The 15,952-nt window shown below is 36.4% G+C and overlaps 1 protein-coding gene across 1 annotated transcript in view; it reads right to left on the bottom strand.

Moving 5' to 3' along the window:
• LOC309624751 (uncharacterized protein) overlaps positions 1-14,837 on the bottom strand; it is a 48,157-nt gene extending 33,320 nt beyond the window's left edge. Inside the window, exons 1-3 of the mRNA XM_082383203.1 lie at positions 14,822-14,837; positions 11,531-11,731; positions 9,981-10,185 (exon numbers count right to left, since the gene is read on the bottom strand). Coding sequence (XP_082239329.1) covers positions 9,981-10,185; positions 11,531-11,630 — 305 coding nt within the window. The 5' untranslated portion in view covers positions 11,631-11,731; positions 14,822-14,837. The remainder of the gene's footprint in view (positions 1-9,980; positions 10,186-11,530; positions 11,732-14,821) is intronic.
• Between the last annotated feature and the right edge of the window lie 1,115 nt (positions 14,838-15,952).

Genomic DNA, 15,952 nt, shown 5'->3' with positions numbered 1-15,952 from the left:
TTGCTTGTATTTCCTTCCTTCTGCTAACTTTGAGCTCATTTTGTTCTTTTTCTAGTTCCTTAAGGCATAGAGTTAAGATGAGATCTTTCTTATTTCTTAATGTAACTGTTTATTACTACGAACTTCCTCTTAGAACTGCTTTTGCTGCATCCCATAAGTTTTGGTATGCAGTGTTTCCATTTTTATGTCTCTAGATATTTTATTATTTCCCTGTTAATTTCTTAGTCCATTGGTTGTTCATTAGAGTGTTGGTTAATATCCAGGTACTCATAAATTTTTATTTTCCTCGTTACTGATTTCTAGTTTCATATCATTGTGGTCAGAGAAGTTATTGGTTATGATTTCAGTCTTCTTGAATTTGCTAAGTATTGTTTTGTGCTCTATCCTAGAAGATGTTTATGTGCACTTAAGAATGTGTATTTTGCTGCTGTCAAATAGAATGATCTGTCCATGTCTGTTAGGTACAAATAGTCTAGTACTGTTATATCCACTGTCTCCTTGTTGATTCTTAGTCTGAATGATCTATTATTGAGAGTGGAGTATTAATGTTCCCAGCCATTATTGTATTGCTGTTTTCCTTTTACCTCTGTTAGCTTTTGCTTTATGTATTTAGTTGCTCCAATCCTAGGCTCATAAATATTTACAATTATTATATCATCTTGATATATTGACCCCTTTATCATTATATAATGACTTTTTTGTCTGTTTTTACCATGTTTGTTTAGTTTAAATCTATTTTTTTCTAATATAAGAAGTATAGCTATCCTGCTTTTTTTGGTGACCATTTACATGAACTATGTTTTTCCATTCCTTCACTCTCAGACTTTGTGTATCTTTAAGGCTAAAGTGAGTCATTTGTAGGAAGCATATTGTTGGATCTAGTTTTTATATCCATTCAGTTATTCTATGTCTTCTGACTGGGGAATTTAATCTATTTACATTTGAAGTAGTTATTGATAAGAACTTACTATTGTCATTTTTGTTAATTGTTTTCTGGATGTTTAGAAGATCCATTGTCCTTTCTTTTTTTATCCTGCTGTGTTTTTTCATTTGTTTGTTTGATATCTTGTGGTATAAGTATGCTTTGATTTTCATATCATGTTATTTTGTGTAATTACTACAGGTTTTCCCTTGCGATTACCATGAGGTTTACATAAAATATAACACCCTGTTTTAAACTAGTAACTTCAATAGAATTCCTAAGCCTTACACTATTACTTCTCCTTCCCCTCACATTTTAGGTTTTTGATGTTACAATTTACATATCTTTTCTATTGTGTAACTGATAAGAGATTATTGTACTTACGCTTACTTCTTTACATTTGTTTTTTTAACTTTTAAACTAGAGTTGTAAGTGAATTACACACCACCATCACCTCATTACAGAATCCAATTTTGACTATATTTACCCTTATCAGTGAGTTTTATACTCCCTTTTAATGTTTTTATGATGTTAATTAGTGTCCTTTTATTTCCAAAGAACTCTCTTTGGCATTTTCTGTAAGGCAGGTCTAGTGATGATGAATTCCCTAAGCTTTTGTTTGTTGAGGAAAATCTTTATCCCACCTTCCTTTCTGAAGGACAGTGCTTTTTCTTGCCTGAAAAGTTTCTGTTGAGAAATCCACTGATAGTCTGATAGGGGTTTCCTAGTATGTAACTTCTCTCTTTTCTGTTACAGCTTTTAAAATTCCATCTTTGTCTTTGAGTTTTGACAATTTAATGTGTCTCAGTGTAGCCCTTTTCAGGTTCAACCTTTTTGGGGTCTTTTGGGCATCTTGGATCTGGATAGCTATTGCTCTCTCAGGTTTGGGAAGTTTTCAGCCTTTATTGCTTTAAATGTACTTTATGTCCCTTTCTCTTTCTCTTTTTCTGGAATTCCCATAATGTGAATATTCTTTTAATTGTGTCCCATAAGTAAGTTTTCATTACTTTTTTTCATTCTTTTCTCTTTTTGTTCCTCTGACTGAATAATTTCAATTTTCACGTCCTATCTATCTTCCAGGTTGCTGATTCTTCCCTCTGATGGCTGAGTTTGCTTTTGAAGCTCTCTAGTGAATTCTTCAGTTCAGTTATTGTACTTTTTAGCTCTAGGATTTCTGGGGTTTTGTTTTGTTTTTTGGATGGTTTCCATTTCTTTGTCAAATTTCTCATTTTGTTCATGCATTGTTTTTCTAATTTCATTTAGTTGTGTGGAGTTCACTAAACATTTTAAAGAAAATTATTCTGAATTCTCTGCTAGTTCATAGCTCTTTATTTCTTTAGTGTCAGTTAGTAGAGCTGTATCAGCTTCCTTTGGTGCTGTCATAATTACCTGATTTTTTCATGATCCTTGATTCCTTACATTGGTATCTGTGCATCTGAATAAGTAGTAGTTTCCTTCTCCAGACTTTGTAGGTTCACTTTGGCAGACACAGTTCTTCCCTAGTAACTTCAGTTTGGGGGTTCTGGACATGTCTGCTGGCTTGATTCCTTGCCCAAGTGTGACTATAGGATTGGCTTTGTAGTTGCCTGTATTCTCCTGTCAGGCTTACTAAACACGGGGGACTAGGTAGTATACTCAGCAGTAAGTGGGGTTATGAGTAGTTTCCCAGCCCTGGCAGGGCAGCAGGAATGGGACCCAGGGCCTGTGCAGCTCATTGTTTTGGGACCTGAATCAGGCAAGAGTATGCACTAAATATCCTGGTCAGGTGAGGCCACCGGTTTTGCTCTGCAGACAGGTAAAAGCTGCGGCTATGCTCTCTAAGTGCCACTGTAATCAGGGTTGTTGAATGACCTACACAGCTTCCCATGTGTTCTGGTAAGATTCCCAGTCAGGTAGTCTGAAGGCTGTGTTCAGCAGTAAGTGGGGTTACATATTAATTTCCCTACCCGGGTACAGCAGGAGAAGCAGAAGCGGGAGAATCAGCTTCAAGGCTGCTAATCCTATTTGTGATCTTAACTCAAGCCAATCCATGCCCCAAGTTCCCTGGTTGAACAGGGCCACTGGCTTTGCTCTGCGGGCCATGCTCTGCAGTGAACGGGGCTGACTCCTGCCTGGCTGGAACTGGAAGGGCCTACTTCTGGCAACTCCAAAATTTTTCAGAAGCCTTTTTGGTTGGGAGGGGCTAGGAGCTATGATCTGTAGCTGATGGAGCTATGAATTAACTCCCCTACCTGGCTGTAGCAAGGGAACCCTCCATACCTGTTACTGGCTTTGTTCTAATAGCCAATAGCTCTCTCCACCTGCTTCTCCACTTAATAGTTGCTGGGTTATGTAGCTTCCAGGTATTCTCACCAGCCCTTCCTGTCAGATGGGACTCAGCGCCACACTCTATAGCAAGTGGGAGTATGACTCAGGCTCCTGCCTGGCTATGGACAGACCAGGCTCTAGGGACAGCAGAACTCTTTGTTTGGGGACCTGAATTAAGAAGACCTGCACCCTGCCAAATTCCCTGGTCAGACTCTGCCCCTGACTTGGTTCTGCAGATGAGCAAAACCACTTGTTGGGACTACTACTTGAGCCCTGCAGGTAGGAACTTGGCTGGTTAGTTGGAAGCCCCTCCTCTCTTCGCAGCGTCAATCAGATTCCCAGTGGTTGAGCCCCACAGATTCCTCTGTGATCCCTGTGCTATCCCCATAGAGTGAAACCAGAGTAGAGACTCCGGCACAGCAGTCCACAATGCTGTAAGAGCTTGATGTCACCCCCGGCTCTGTTTCCCACTAGAGGAAACATAGGCTCAGGGGAGACCTCTTGGTGTAGTGGCCTGGGGGAAGGGCAATGTGGTCATTGTGTAGCTATTCCTCTTACCCTTCTAATGAGGTCTGTTTTGGTTCCTTTGGTACAGAGAGTTGCTTCAGCTTCAACTCCAAGTTCTAGGATTATTTTCATGGTCTTGTCCATCAACAGTTGTTAGTTGTTGTTCTTATGAGGGAGAGGGAAGTCAGGATTAACCAATGTTGCCATCTTGGTGATATCACTCTTCATGGCTTTTCCAATATCTGGCTCCCTCTCCTTTTCTAACTCGCAGGCATTTCCTTAATAATGCTCTTGCATGTTTAATCCCATCTTGGTGTCTGCTGCTCAGAGAATCCAAACTAACATAATGAATAAAGTGAAAATATTTTCAATAATTGCTTTAACTGAAAAGCAAGTAGAAATATGTGAGCAAAACAGATCCTGGAGTCAGATCCCATGGTGGTGTGCAGCATAACTAAAACCTAGGCTTTATCCTACCTCTGTTTTCTCGTCTGCAGCAAATGAGTTAATATACTCCTCAGATTTCAGTCATGGTTGTAGCATACACTTCCATGCTAAGCATGTCCATTATTTTTTCACTTTTTTGCTTTGGGTCTTTCTTGAAGCTGTGGAGGCTACTCAGGCAACTGGCAGGTACAGTCTGGATATTCTGGAAGTTAACATCCCTGGGGAAACATTCAATGGAATACATGTCAGTGGATAAATGTCCCAGCCCCTATCCTTTAGATTGATTGTTCTGGAAGTCAATCTCTGTGCTTCTCAGAGGTCCCTGCAGGATCGACCCTCTACTGCCTAGAGCAGCAAAAATCAGCAACATGACTGTTTTTGGCTTTCTTCCTTCCCTGTCCCACTCTCCTCCATCCTTTCCTCCTAATTCCTAGGTTAACTTCTGAGTAAACTATCTGCACCAAAGCCCTTGCCTCAGGTTCTACTTTGGGAGAACTCCAAGGCAAGATATCATCTATCTAAAATGGTGACAGGAATTTTTAAGATGATCCATTTCTATCATGAACATTCCACCAAATGTTAATATGGCATATGTGGCACTTAATAATTTGGTCACTTGGCTACCCTTTAATCACTCACAACTCTTCAGCACACACTGTGTCCCAGCCATACCAAACAACATACAATTCTAATCAAAGTGCTTTTTTAGCCACATCACTATACCTTTCATATGCTAGTTTTTCCTTCTCCATCAACCTAGTCTCCATCAAGGAAAATAGAGAAGTTCATTTACCAGTTTTGACACTTTATCTACCCACCTCAGCAAATTAGTAGTAAGTGTAGAGGCCTCTGCAACAGCATGTATCACGTTGCATTGTAATTGTTAATTCATATGCCTGACTTCCTTACTGGAATAGAAGATAAGGACAGAAATCTTGTCTTCTAGAGTGGCTTGCACATTGTATGGTACTTGGAAGTTTCTCAAGCATTTTTTCCCATAAATGAGCAAAGCAATTATTAACAAAATAATATTTAAAGCAGAGCAAGATATGATACAGAGATAGTATAAATGAGAAGGCTTTAATGTTACCTGTCTTGCTCTTAATACATGTCATATCTTATGATAATAATTACTTTTAGTTACTAATTAAGCTTTTTAATAACTAAGTTTTATACCATAATTAAAGCAAATGTTAAATTTAACTAGTAGAGGAAATGGTTTTATCCTAGAAATTCTCATTCCTATGTAATCTGATCAGAGTCTCATTTTTCATATAGAGGTTTAAAAGGATAAGGGAAAGAAATTCACCAACACCAACTCCTATTTGTATAGTACTAGCATTGCATTATCTCCTTTGACCTTTACTAACAATTTAGAAAAATCAGATATTACTGTTTCCATTTAAAAGATGAGGAAACTAATACTTTAAAAGTTAAAAATGAATCACTCAAAAGCACACAGATGAGAAGTACAAGGCTAAGATGTAAATCTAGAAATGCTAAACATTATCTAAGTACTTTTCATCTAACGCAAACCTCCTGGCATTATCATTATCTGAGACAAAACAACAGAGGCTATATAGAAATTAAAGCCAATGCATTTTGTTAACATATTGCCAAATACCTAATACAATATGTTGAGGAGGTGTATTCTGGAATGAAAACATTATTTTAATAAAGCTATTATAAAATAAAAGAAAACTCTGGAAAGTACATATCATGAATATGAATGTTTTTACAAAGTTAAAAGTACTCTTACTGTATGATCCAGAAACTCAACACCTAGGTATTTACCCAAGAAAAATGAGAAGATATGTCCACACAAAACCTGTGAGTGAATATTTAGGACTGCTTTTTTAAATAATCACTCAAACTGGAAACAATATGGTATGTCTATTCAATGGAATATCACCCAGGACTAAAAAGTGAATTTACTGTTACATAAAATGACATGGGCATATCTTAAAAGCATTATGCTACCTGAAGAAGGTCAGACACACAGCATGATTCCATTTATATGATTGATGAACGATGATAGTCTGAGAAAGGCACAACTATAGGGACAGACATTAGATCAGTGGTTACCAGGAGATAGTGGTAGGGGAGCAGGTTAGCCCCAGACTTTTGGAAGTGATGGAAATGTTCTATATTCTGAGATAGTGGTTATGTGACTTGATACATTTGTCAAAAATTCATTGGACTGCACAGCTAAAGAGTATATTTTACTCTAAATTATAGCTTGATAAACCTGGAAATGTCTGAATGGTAAGATACATGGACAACCTTTAATTTGAAAGGAATTTACATCTTCAGCCATATTTTTCATAAGTAATCACAAAATTCAATGCAATTATAATCAAAATCCTTTGTAATGTCTCCAGCAATTTCTAACATTTACATGAAAGAGCTAAAGACCAGATTAAGCATGATATTTTGAAGGAGCACAGGTTGGAGTGACTTGCTTTAATCAGATATCAAGACTTATTATAAAGCTATAGTAATTAAAATCTGTGCTATTGGCTCAGGGAAAGATAGATCAATAGGAAAAAATAGAGCACTGAATAAGAGAATAAAAGGTCTTTTGGGGACTTTTACATATACTAGCGAAGGCATTAAAAATCAGAGGGGAGAAGGTAGTTACTTCTTAGTAAACAGTGTCAGAGCAATCCATTTCTATTATAAAATTAGATGCCTGTGTCAAACCATGCACAAAATTACTATGTATATGACAAAAAGCCCTAACCAAGAAAATTTTAAAAAAACTTTAAAACTATAATAAATACTATTATAAAATTTGGGCAGGGAAGGTTTTCCTTGAAAACAAAACTGCTACAGTAAAAAGGACCATAAAGTTAAAAGAAGAGAAATAAACTGAAAAAATACAACCAACATGCACCTACAGGCAATAGAAAAAATTCAAATAATCCCTATCAGTCAATAAGAATATGATAAATATATGGAAATATGTATGGAAATATGTTAATATAAATGTTTCAGACATTAAAAAAAAAAAAAAAAGAATATGATAAATAATCCAATAGAAAAGGGACAAAGGATATGGGTATGGCTAACTCAAGGAAGAAGACAAAGAAGACAGATACAGACATCATTAGTGGTGGAGAAAAGAAAATGCAAAACAAGATGATATGTCATTTCAAATCCATTGTATTGGAAAAATTATATTAACTCCAAATGATAAGAGGATATGGGAATGAAAATCTCATACACGGCTAGTGGGAGTATAAACTGGGTTTGGAGGGTAATTTGGCAATATCTCCTCAAGTTGAAAATAAGCATATCCTACAGCCCAACAGTTCCATTTCTCAGCATACTGTCACATATTCATGTAAGATATATGCACAAAGACATCCACTAGCATTGTTTGTAATAGGGGAAAATGAAAATAATGCAAATACCTGTCAATAAAGGGATAGATAATTAAATCATAGTACATATATACAATGGAATATGATACAGCACCAAAATAAATAAATTAGCATCACTAGTTCTAAGTGGCTTAATTTACGTAGAATAATTAGAAAACAATATTGAGAAAAACTTTAAACTAAAATAATCCATAATCGTACCAAGAGCCTTAAATATAGATAATTTGGTCTTTTCCCAACTTAAGTAGCATTTCCACTTGTGTTAGTTCCATCCATCTATTCCTCATTGAAGGGTTATGCATTGGTATCTCTGCCCATTAAAACCTTCCTTAAACATTCTTCAATACTGAGCACAGATTATATCCTCTATATGAATATTTCCTAGTATGTCATTGTTAGAATTTATATTTCTCTCCTCTGGTTACTTGAACCAGATGGAAATATAATGACAAAACAAAGGCCTCAGGAAAACCAAATGCATAGAGGTTGACCTAACCAAAAAAAACCAGACTAACATCCCCATGACAAAGATAACTTTGTTTCTATAGACAGCCACCAAATTCTTAGCCATTGACTATTTACATATGTTCAGCGCATCTGCTCAATTGACACTATGTAAAAAATTCCCATTCTGGCAGGAGAAGATGTTTCAGTCTATTTTTGCAAACTTTAAGTATACATCGTGATGGGTTAAGTGCAATAAAGATTATAATTAACTTACAGCTGTGTTCAAACTTCAAAATTCATTCCTCAAACTACAAGGAACAGAATCCTGTTTACACCAATATGACTTATGGTCATAATGAGACAATGAAACACACTTTTTAAAAATTGTTTTTAAGTTAAAGCAAACTGAAATTACTGGAACATCATTTTAAGAAGACATGGGTATAAGTATCAATTTTTACTTTTAATCGCAAATCAAAACTCTTTTTTTTGTTTTCTTTTCTTTTTCTTGTCATTACACTGATCCAGTCCATTTTAGTTCATTTTAGTTCCTTCTGAGAGGAATATGTGAAAATAAAATTTCTCAGGTGTGGATGAATTAGATTATATTATTAGCCAAATAGTATGTGCTACTCTCAGGAAGGATCACCAGTAAAAGTGTAAACCTGGTCTTCCTTATACGCAGAAGAGCTAAAATGATCATTTGATGCTTTATTTTTCCATTGTTCATTCTTTTATGTTTTTATTCTAACAAAATCCATATTATCATGTTACTATAGTCGACATTTATTCCTAATTGTTTTTTATTAGGCCATTGAGTCACGTTGCTTAAGAATTATTCAGTTATGAGAATTAGTACTAGAGTCCAGTTTTTTCCCTGATATTTCAAAAATTTACATTCAATAAGCTACAAAAGTCTGTATACCCTTAAACCTAATAAATCGATTTCTAGGAATTTATCCTGAGAACATGGTCACTGATGGGCATATGGAAATGCACACAAACAAAAAATAAGTGTACATTTATTATAATAGTGGAAACTGTACATAATGTCTTAAAGAGTAAACTGGTTAAATAAGTGATGATATATCTCAAAGGAAAGGCTCTGTGATGATTAAAATTGTTAAATAAATAGACAATTGACTTTTCAAGAGTGTTCTGTAAAACACTAGTCCTACCAGATGTTCATAGGCATTTTAGATTCTCATCCCAGGGGTTAAATATGTGTGGGAAATGCTCAGAATGCTTTCAGTTGTGAGTAACAATACACCTAATTCCACCTGGCTTAAGTCTTTAAAGGAATGTCTTCATTCATTTAACTAGAAGTCTAAAGAAAGTCTAAATATTCAGCAATATTTCAGCCAAGGCACTAGCTCCATTTTTCTGTGCTTCTCTTAGCCCTGTCTTCCTCCATATGTTGGCTTTATCCTCAAATTGGCTTTCCTCACGGTCACAACTATTGGGGAAATATAATAAGCATTACACTAGAATGTGACATGCACCACAGAGAGTCACTAAGAGATTGCAAAGGCAAACAGAAATCTCACCCTTTTATATAGCCAAGCAGATACAATCCATTACATATGTTCTCAAGATAAATGACAACTAGTCAAGTAAGAGAACAGCACAATTTGTCACATATAGTTCATCCTAAATTCACTTGGTAATGGGGGTGACCATCTGTGTTAGCTAATTGACTTTATTCAAAGGAACAGTAAAATTCTCATATCTTTATGACCAGAGGTAATTTTGCTACTTAGAGTGAGTGTCCCTGCCAAAATTAGGGCTCCTACCTTCACACAGAAATTGAGAGATAGGTATGCTATCTCTCTTGATGGTTACATATCAAAGAGATGGCTCTCAGGTGCTTGAAAAAGACATTCTGGGGTCACAAAGCTGGCTTAAGTCTTATTTGGCTTTTAAAAGGATTTACATACTTTCAAACAGGCAGAGAAAGAACTTACAAGTTTCCTAAGGTAAATGCTCCAGGAAAAGAAGGAGAAAAGTCACTTCTCTTATTTTCAACAGGAAAATTTTGGCTTCTTATTTTTATTTTGTATTTGTCCTTACACAACAAAGCTGCCAGTCCCAATCGGGGCAATGTGTTTCGTCCTATCTTTCCCCCAAGTATAGAGTGAAAGTCCTTCTCTTTAGTCTGATGGAATAAATCTGGTAAAACAAAATAACAACCGAAAACTATGTTACCTGTTATCTTAGGTGTGGTAACTGGTTAACTACCAATCTCTTCAACAAGAACTCTGACAAGAGAAATTGGAATTACCTGCCTTTGAGTCCTTCAGAACACACTCTTGGAGGTAGAGTTGAGTCAATTCAGCTGGAACCACACAGGTGTCAAACAATGAGAAGGAGGAGGAGGAGAGGAGGGAAAAGAGGAGCATGCATTCTGCCAGGAAGTCAGCAGCATAGCTGAAAATAACATTTTCAGATTCTCATCCCCATTTCCTTTCTTTTCTGCCACCTGCCTTCAAGTTAGTGTTATGGGGCTGCACATATATACAGTTCAGTAGTGCTGCTACTGCTCGGTCCTGTCTTGGAACTTCTCTTGGTTTACCTTCAAAGCTGTGGTTCATTATTTTGACGTCCTAAGTAAGGGTGAACCTTCTATCAAGTAATGGCCAAAGGTCACTAGCACCAAGACAAGTAAGAAAAGAAATTACATGGAAAAATTCTGCTGGTTTCAGAGGTGGGAGAAAATAATTAAATAGCTAGAAATATTTCCTTGTGTGGTATATGAACCTCTTCTGAACAACAGCAGCATTGTTCAGCTGGGTACGTTTTTCTCCAAAGGGGCTGCTTTGAATGGGAACGTACATATTTGAACATAACTAAGTCATAAAAGCTTAATTTTAAAAGGTCTTGGTTCTTTCCAGTAAAGGAAATCACTACTTTTTGCTATGTTGTTCATTAATATACAAATATCCTCAATTTTAATATTATAAACTAGTGGTCTACCTTGCTAAATAGTCTGACAAACATTCAATCTAATCAATAGCAACCCTTTATAATTTTAAACATGTCTCTTATTTCCTGGCAGGTTCACTGAGTCATTAAATACCACCTCCTGTGGATATCACAGCTATAAAATGTTAGTTGGCTGGATTGTTGTATTTCACTTAGCTGATGGTGATGTCATATGGACATTTTAGTGTGTTCTGGTGCACTAATAATAAAGACTACAAAACTTTCATTCAAAACTGCAAAATTATGTTGTAAAAATGATAGGATTAGAGTGTATCTTGGTTATTTCCTTACATACCTCTAGATACAAAGTTTGTGGTGGTTAATTGTATGTCAACTTGACTGGCCCACAGGAGCCAGATAGTTCAACATTGTTCCAAGTGTGTATGAGGGTGTTTCTGGGTGAGATTAGCATTTGAATCAGGAGGCTGAGTAAGGAAGATTGTCATCCACAATGGAGGCAGGCCTCGTCGAATCTGTTGACCTGAATAGAACATTAAGACTAAGGGAGAAAGAATTAGCTCTCTCCACTTACCTGTCTTTGAGCTGGAACACAGCTCTTCTCTTGCCTTCCGACTGGAACTTAACCATTGGCTCTCCTGGGTCTTCAGCTTGTCAGCTGCAGATCTTGACATTCTTCCATAATCATGAGCCAATTCCTTAAAATAAGTAAATAAATTGATAGATATGTAGATCCACCCATCGGATTCTATTGATTCTGTTTCTCTGGAGAACTCTAATACAGGTGGGAATGAGGGAAAAGGAAAAGCATACAATGTAAGAACCATAATATTTTAATGTCATTCCATTATAGCCCACACTTGCTATATACACACACACACTCACACACAAACCTTCTTTACATCCATTATTTTTATAGATTGTTTAATCATTAGGGTATAACCTTGGAAAAAGTTCTCATGGAACTTCAATTGGAGAATTTTAAATTTGGTCATTTTAACACAGGCACATTTCGTCTTTTGGTATGGGATAAGAGACTCTTTTACTAAAAACTTTGAGTTGTGGAATACATGCGCTGAGCAGAGCTTTTTCTTTACTTAAAACTGCGTTCCAACTGACCCCATCAAGAATAGGTTTGTGGTTGCTTCTCTCTTCTCCTACCTGTTTCCAAATGATCTTTGCTCTCTAAACAAGCCAGCTTCCTGTAACTATTGCTTACCTGTTTGGTAATGGATGTTTTTCTGAGACAGTTCTCTCAGGCCTTCACATTGCTGGGGGTTTCCGTCTTTCTTCTGCCTGGACCATTCCACTCCCTTTGGCAGCAGAGCACTGCCAAGACTGATGCTAGCAGTGCCTTGAGTTTCAAATTCTCCCTCTTCCCTCCCCTCTCCACAGCCAAAATTGTCTTACTTAAATACGTACTACTGCTCTCCTCTTTCATTCAGTTTATATTATAGCACCACTCTGCTGGCCAGAGGACATACAACAGTACACAAAAAAGACATCTGACCCCATGAAATTTACAGTCTAATGGAGGATTCAGACATTAAACAAAGAGACAAATGACTATACAATTGCAAACTGAGGCAAGTGCTACAAAGAAAAACAGACAGACACAGTGGACTTCTTCCGTTTTGAACTCACTGGTATTGACCTGAGGATGTATAACAGCTAGGCAGGGTAAAATTCAGAAGGAGTTAGGGTAATGAAATGACTTTGCATAATTAATTTCCCCAGGTTCCTCCCACCAAGGATGTCATAAAGCTACAGTGAAAGGAGGAGAAAATCCTCTCTCCTCTGGGTCCTGAGGGATAAAGTTGTAGATTACACATGCCTGAAAAATCTAATTGTCAACTTTTCACTTTATGACCATCTTTTCTTGTTCTACTGACTTTATTTTATAGCTACCATATTTCTCTGATTAGGTTGCTTACTACTGTATTAGCCTTGTCATTCCTCCATTCTGAGGTTCAATCTGTGGTCCAACCAATAAACAGTCAGTGATCATTTGCATGTCTTTTCTTACAGAAACAATAGAAACTCTATGTGTTTAGTTAACTCTTTTTATACTTCATCTTCTCCATAGAGCTCTATAAAAAATCCCAGTGGTGATAATACCATATGGACGGGATGCATTATGCTCTATACAAAATACTGTGCCCCTAATCCTCTTCCTGTTGCCCCAGTTATCCTTGCTGACCCTCAACCAGTTTCTGTACCTTAACTTCATCTTTGTTGAATGAATGGTTTGCATCTGGTACCTACCTCAGGTAAGGTGAGGGTTAAGACAGGGATCCTTACAGAACCAGGGATCAGTTATCAGGCCCAAAGTGTCTTTCATTTGGGCTTCCCATAAAATCCATTAGGTACTCATACATTGCATGAATACCTAACACTTGCCTGCTGCATATGTCAGACTTTGCAATTGACACAGCTTGGGCCATCAAACTGAGATGCACGTTTCTCAGTGCTTACTGTTTTATGCCTTATAAAATATTCTCACCAAGGTTATCTTATATTTAAGCCTTTATTTATGTTTACCCTCCATCCACTCCTTGAGAAACCACAGAATGCAGGAAAAGCATTAAACCATAAATGTGATGTTTTAATTAGGAAATAATAATATGGATAGAGTTGCTGGTATATTGGGTCCTTAAAAATTATTTTTCTGATTATTAAATAAGACATGTTCATTGTTAACAAATTTTCTTAAATTACTAAAAAGTAATGGAGATAAATATACCGTAATTTACTTAATCTTTCTCCTGTATTTGAATATGTAGGTAGTTGTCGCTTTTTCACTATTAAGGAACAGTGCATTAGTGGACATCTTTGTCCATAGAAACCTTGCTTACTTTAGAGTTTTTTCTTTAGTATGGTCTTCCAGTGAGAATTTACTAGGCAAAAGGGATAAGCATGTTTCAGACTCATGAGACATAGTACCAATTACCATCCCAAATGGTTATATTTATTTATACTTCTACGATAAGTGTCTAATAGTGCCTGTTTCAACATAAACATGTAAGCTGGTAGGTTTTAGAAATAATGTCATCATTTAAAAGCAAAGACATGGATAAAAGTCTGAGTGAATAGGTAGGTAGCTCAAGAAGCTAAACATGTTCTGAATACCTTTTTTAAAAAGGCAGGGTTTAGGAAATCTGTGAAGATGTTTATAAATCTTGGTTCAGTGGCTACAGAGAGACATTCCACATCTAAACCAAAAAGAAAAAAGTCTTTCTCCAGAAACAAAGTAAACTATGAGAACTGTACAACTGTCCTAAAATTTACTCAATTTTAATAACCAAATACCACTGACTTATGTCAATGTCTTGTCCTCTCTGCCAACCCCCCAGCCTGGCCCACACTCACATCATCTCTCTCTACTTTTGTCATAGATGTGTAACTACTTTCTCTGCTTCCATCTTGCTCCTCTCCAATTCATAATCTTTTTTTAAAAAATGAAATTCTAATTTATTATTGTCCCATTTGTACCTCTTCAAAAGGTTCCCAATATTCTTAGGATACTCTTAGGCTAAGGATGAAAACCCCTGATATGGCTCTCAGGGACCTCAATATCCTGGTCCCTGCCTCTCTCCCCAGCCTCAGTTGTTCATCTCCTTTCCACTTCTAACAAACAACTCTGCCTTTTTCCCATTCCGTGAATAACCCACACTCTCTCCTCATCTGGAAGGACGATATTATGTTCTGCCTAGTTTCCCTTCTCCCCCGTCCAGTCCCTCTGTTGATTCGTCACCTTTCAGATATCAGCTCACGCATCACGTCCTCACTCCTTAGCCTAAACAGCACCTGTATTTTTCCTTCAAAATATGTTTCACAAGAAATTTTGTTGTGAATAATTACTTACTCAGGAGATTATTTGATTGATTGTCCACCCCAGATGGCAGCTCTTGGTCGGATCAAATCTGTTTTGCTCATCTTTGAATCCTGAGTACCTGGCAGAATGCCTGGCACATAGCTGAGTTCAACATTATTTATCGAATAAAAAGTATTTACTCCTAGAATGAATGTATGAATCCGACTTTTATATGAAAGTTGAAGACCTAATAAGAAAGGAGAGTAACTCCAGATTAGAAGGCCTGGAAAGTGCTAACCAACTGAAAGTTCATCAAACAAAGAGAACATGCATAAATGGCATTACATTTTCAAACTGGGCTAAGCTAATTGAGTAATGAGAGATGCTCTAACTGACTCACTGACTTTCAACCAAGTATTTGACCTCTTTGTTCCTGAAATGCCTCAATATATAATATGAATGATACTATCTCATTTACATATTTTCTAATATCAAAAATCTATATAACTTTTACCCTGAATTTGATTCAAACTACAATAAAATAATTGTGCGATTTGAAACCATGACCATGTGGGATGTATTATAGTAGACGAACCAGGAAGGAAACTGCAAGAGAAGGAAAAGAAGAAATCAATATAAATCACAGAACGATGAACTTTGTAGGACAATTTTTTTTCCCTTTTAGTTGTGAAGAAGTAAACAGCCTTATGAAGTCTGTTTTATTATAAATTATACAAGCTAATTCAATGATAACTGCACAGTCCTGAGTTCTCTACAGGAATTAGAGCTGTATGAAGTAAATTATTAAAACAAACAGTGCATAGCTAGGAAGAGTTAGTGTTCTGAGCTATGTTGTTGCTGCTGCTTTTTTTTAATAGGAGGGGAATAAATAAAAATTTAAAGATAAATAACTTTTGATTTCTTATTTGGGCAAAAATTTCTCAATAAACAATCCAGCTTTTCTATAGCCTAATTACTGGTTCTTCTTTTTAAATGATCAGCCTCTCCTACTTTATCTATCTTTATTTCTGTAAATAGCTAGGTATTATGACCATGATTCAAACCCATAACTCCAGCAGGGAAAGCAATTATGGCAGAAGCAATGAACACCAATAGGGAATACAAACTTGTAATAAACCATATTTAGGTCTGAAGATCATCTGTGTTTTGCATAATTTAGGC

This window comes from Balaenoptera borealis (assembly GCF_965194805.1).
Source record: "Balaenoptera borealis genome assembly, chromosome: 2".
Classification (NCBI taxonomy): Eukaryota; Metazoa; Chordata; class Mammalia; order Artiodactyla; family Balaenopteridae; genus Balaenoptera; species Balaenoptera borealis.
Note: the sequence above shows the minus strand (reverse complement) of the source record. Positions and strands in the feature narration are given on the sequence as shown.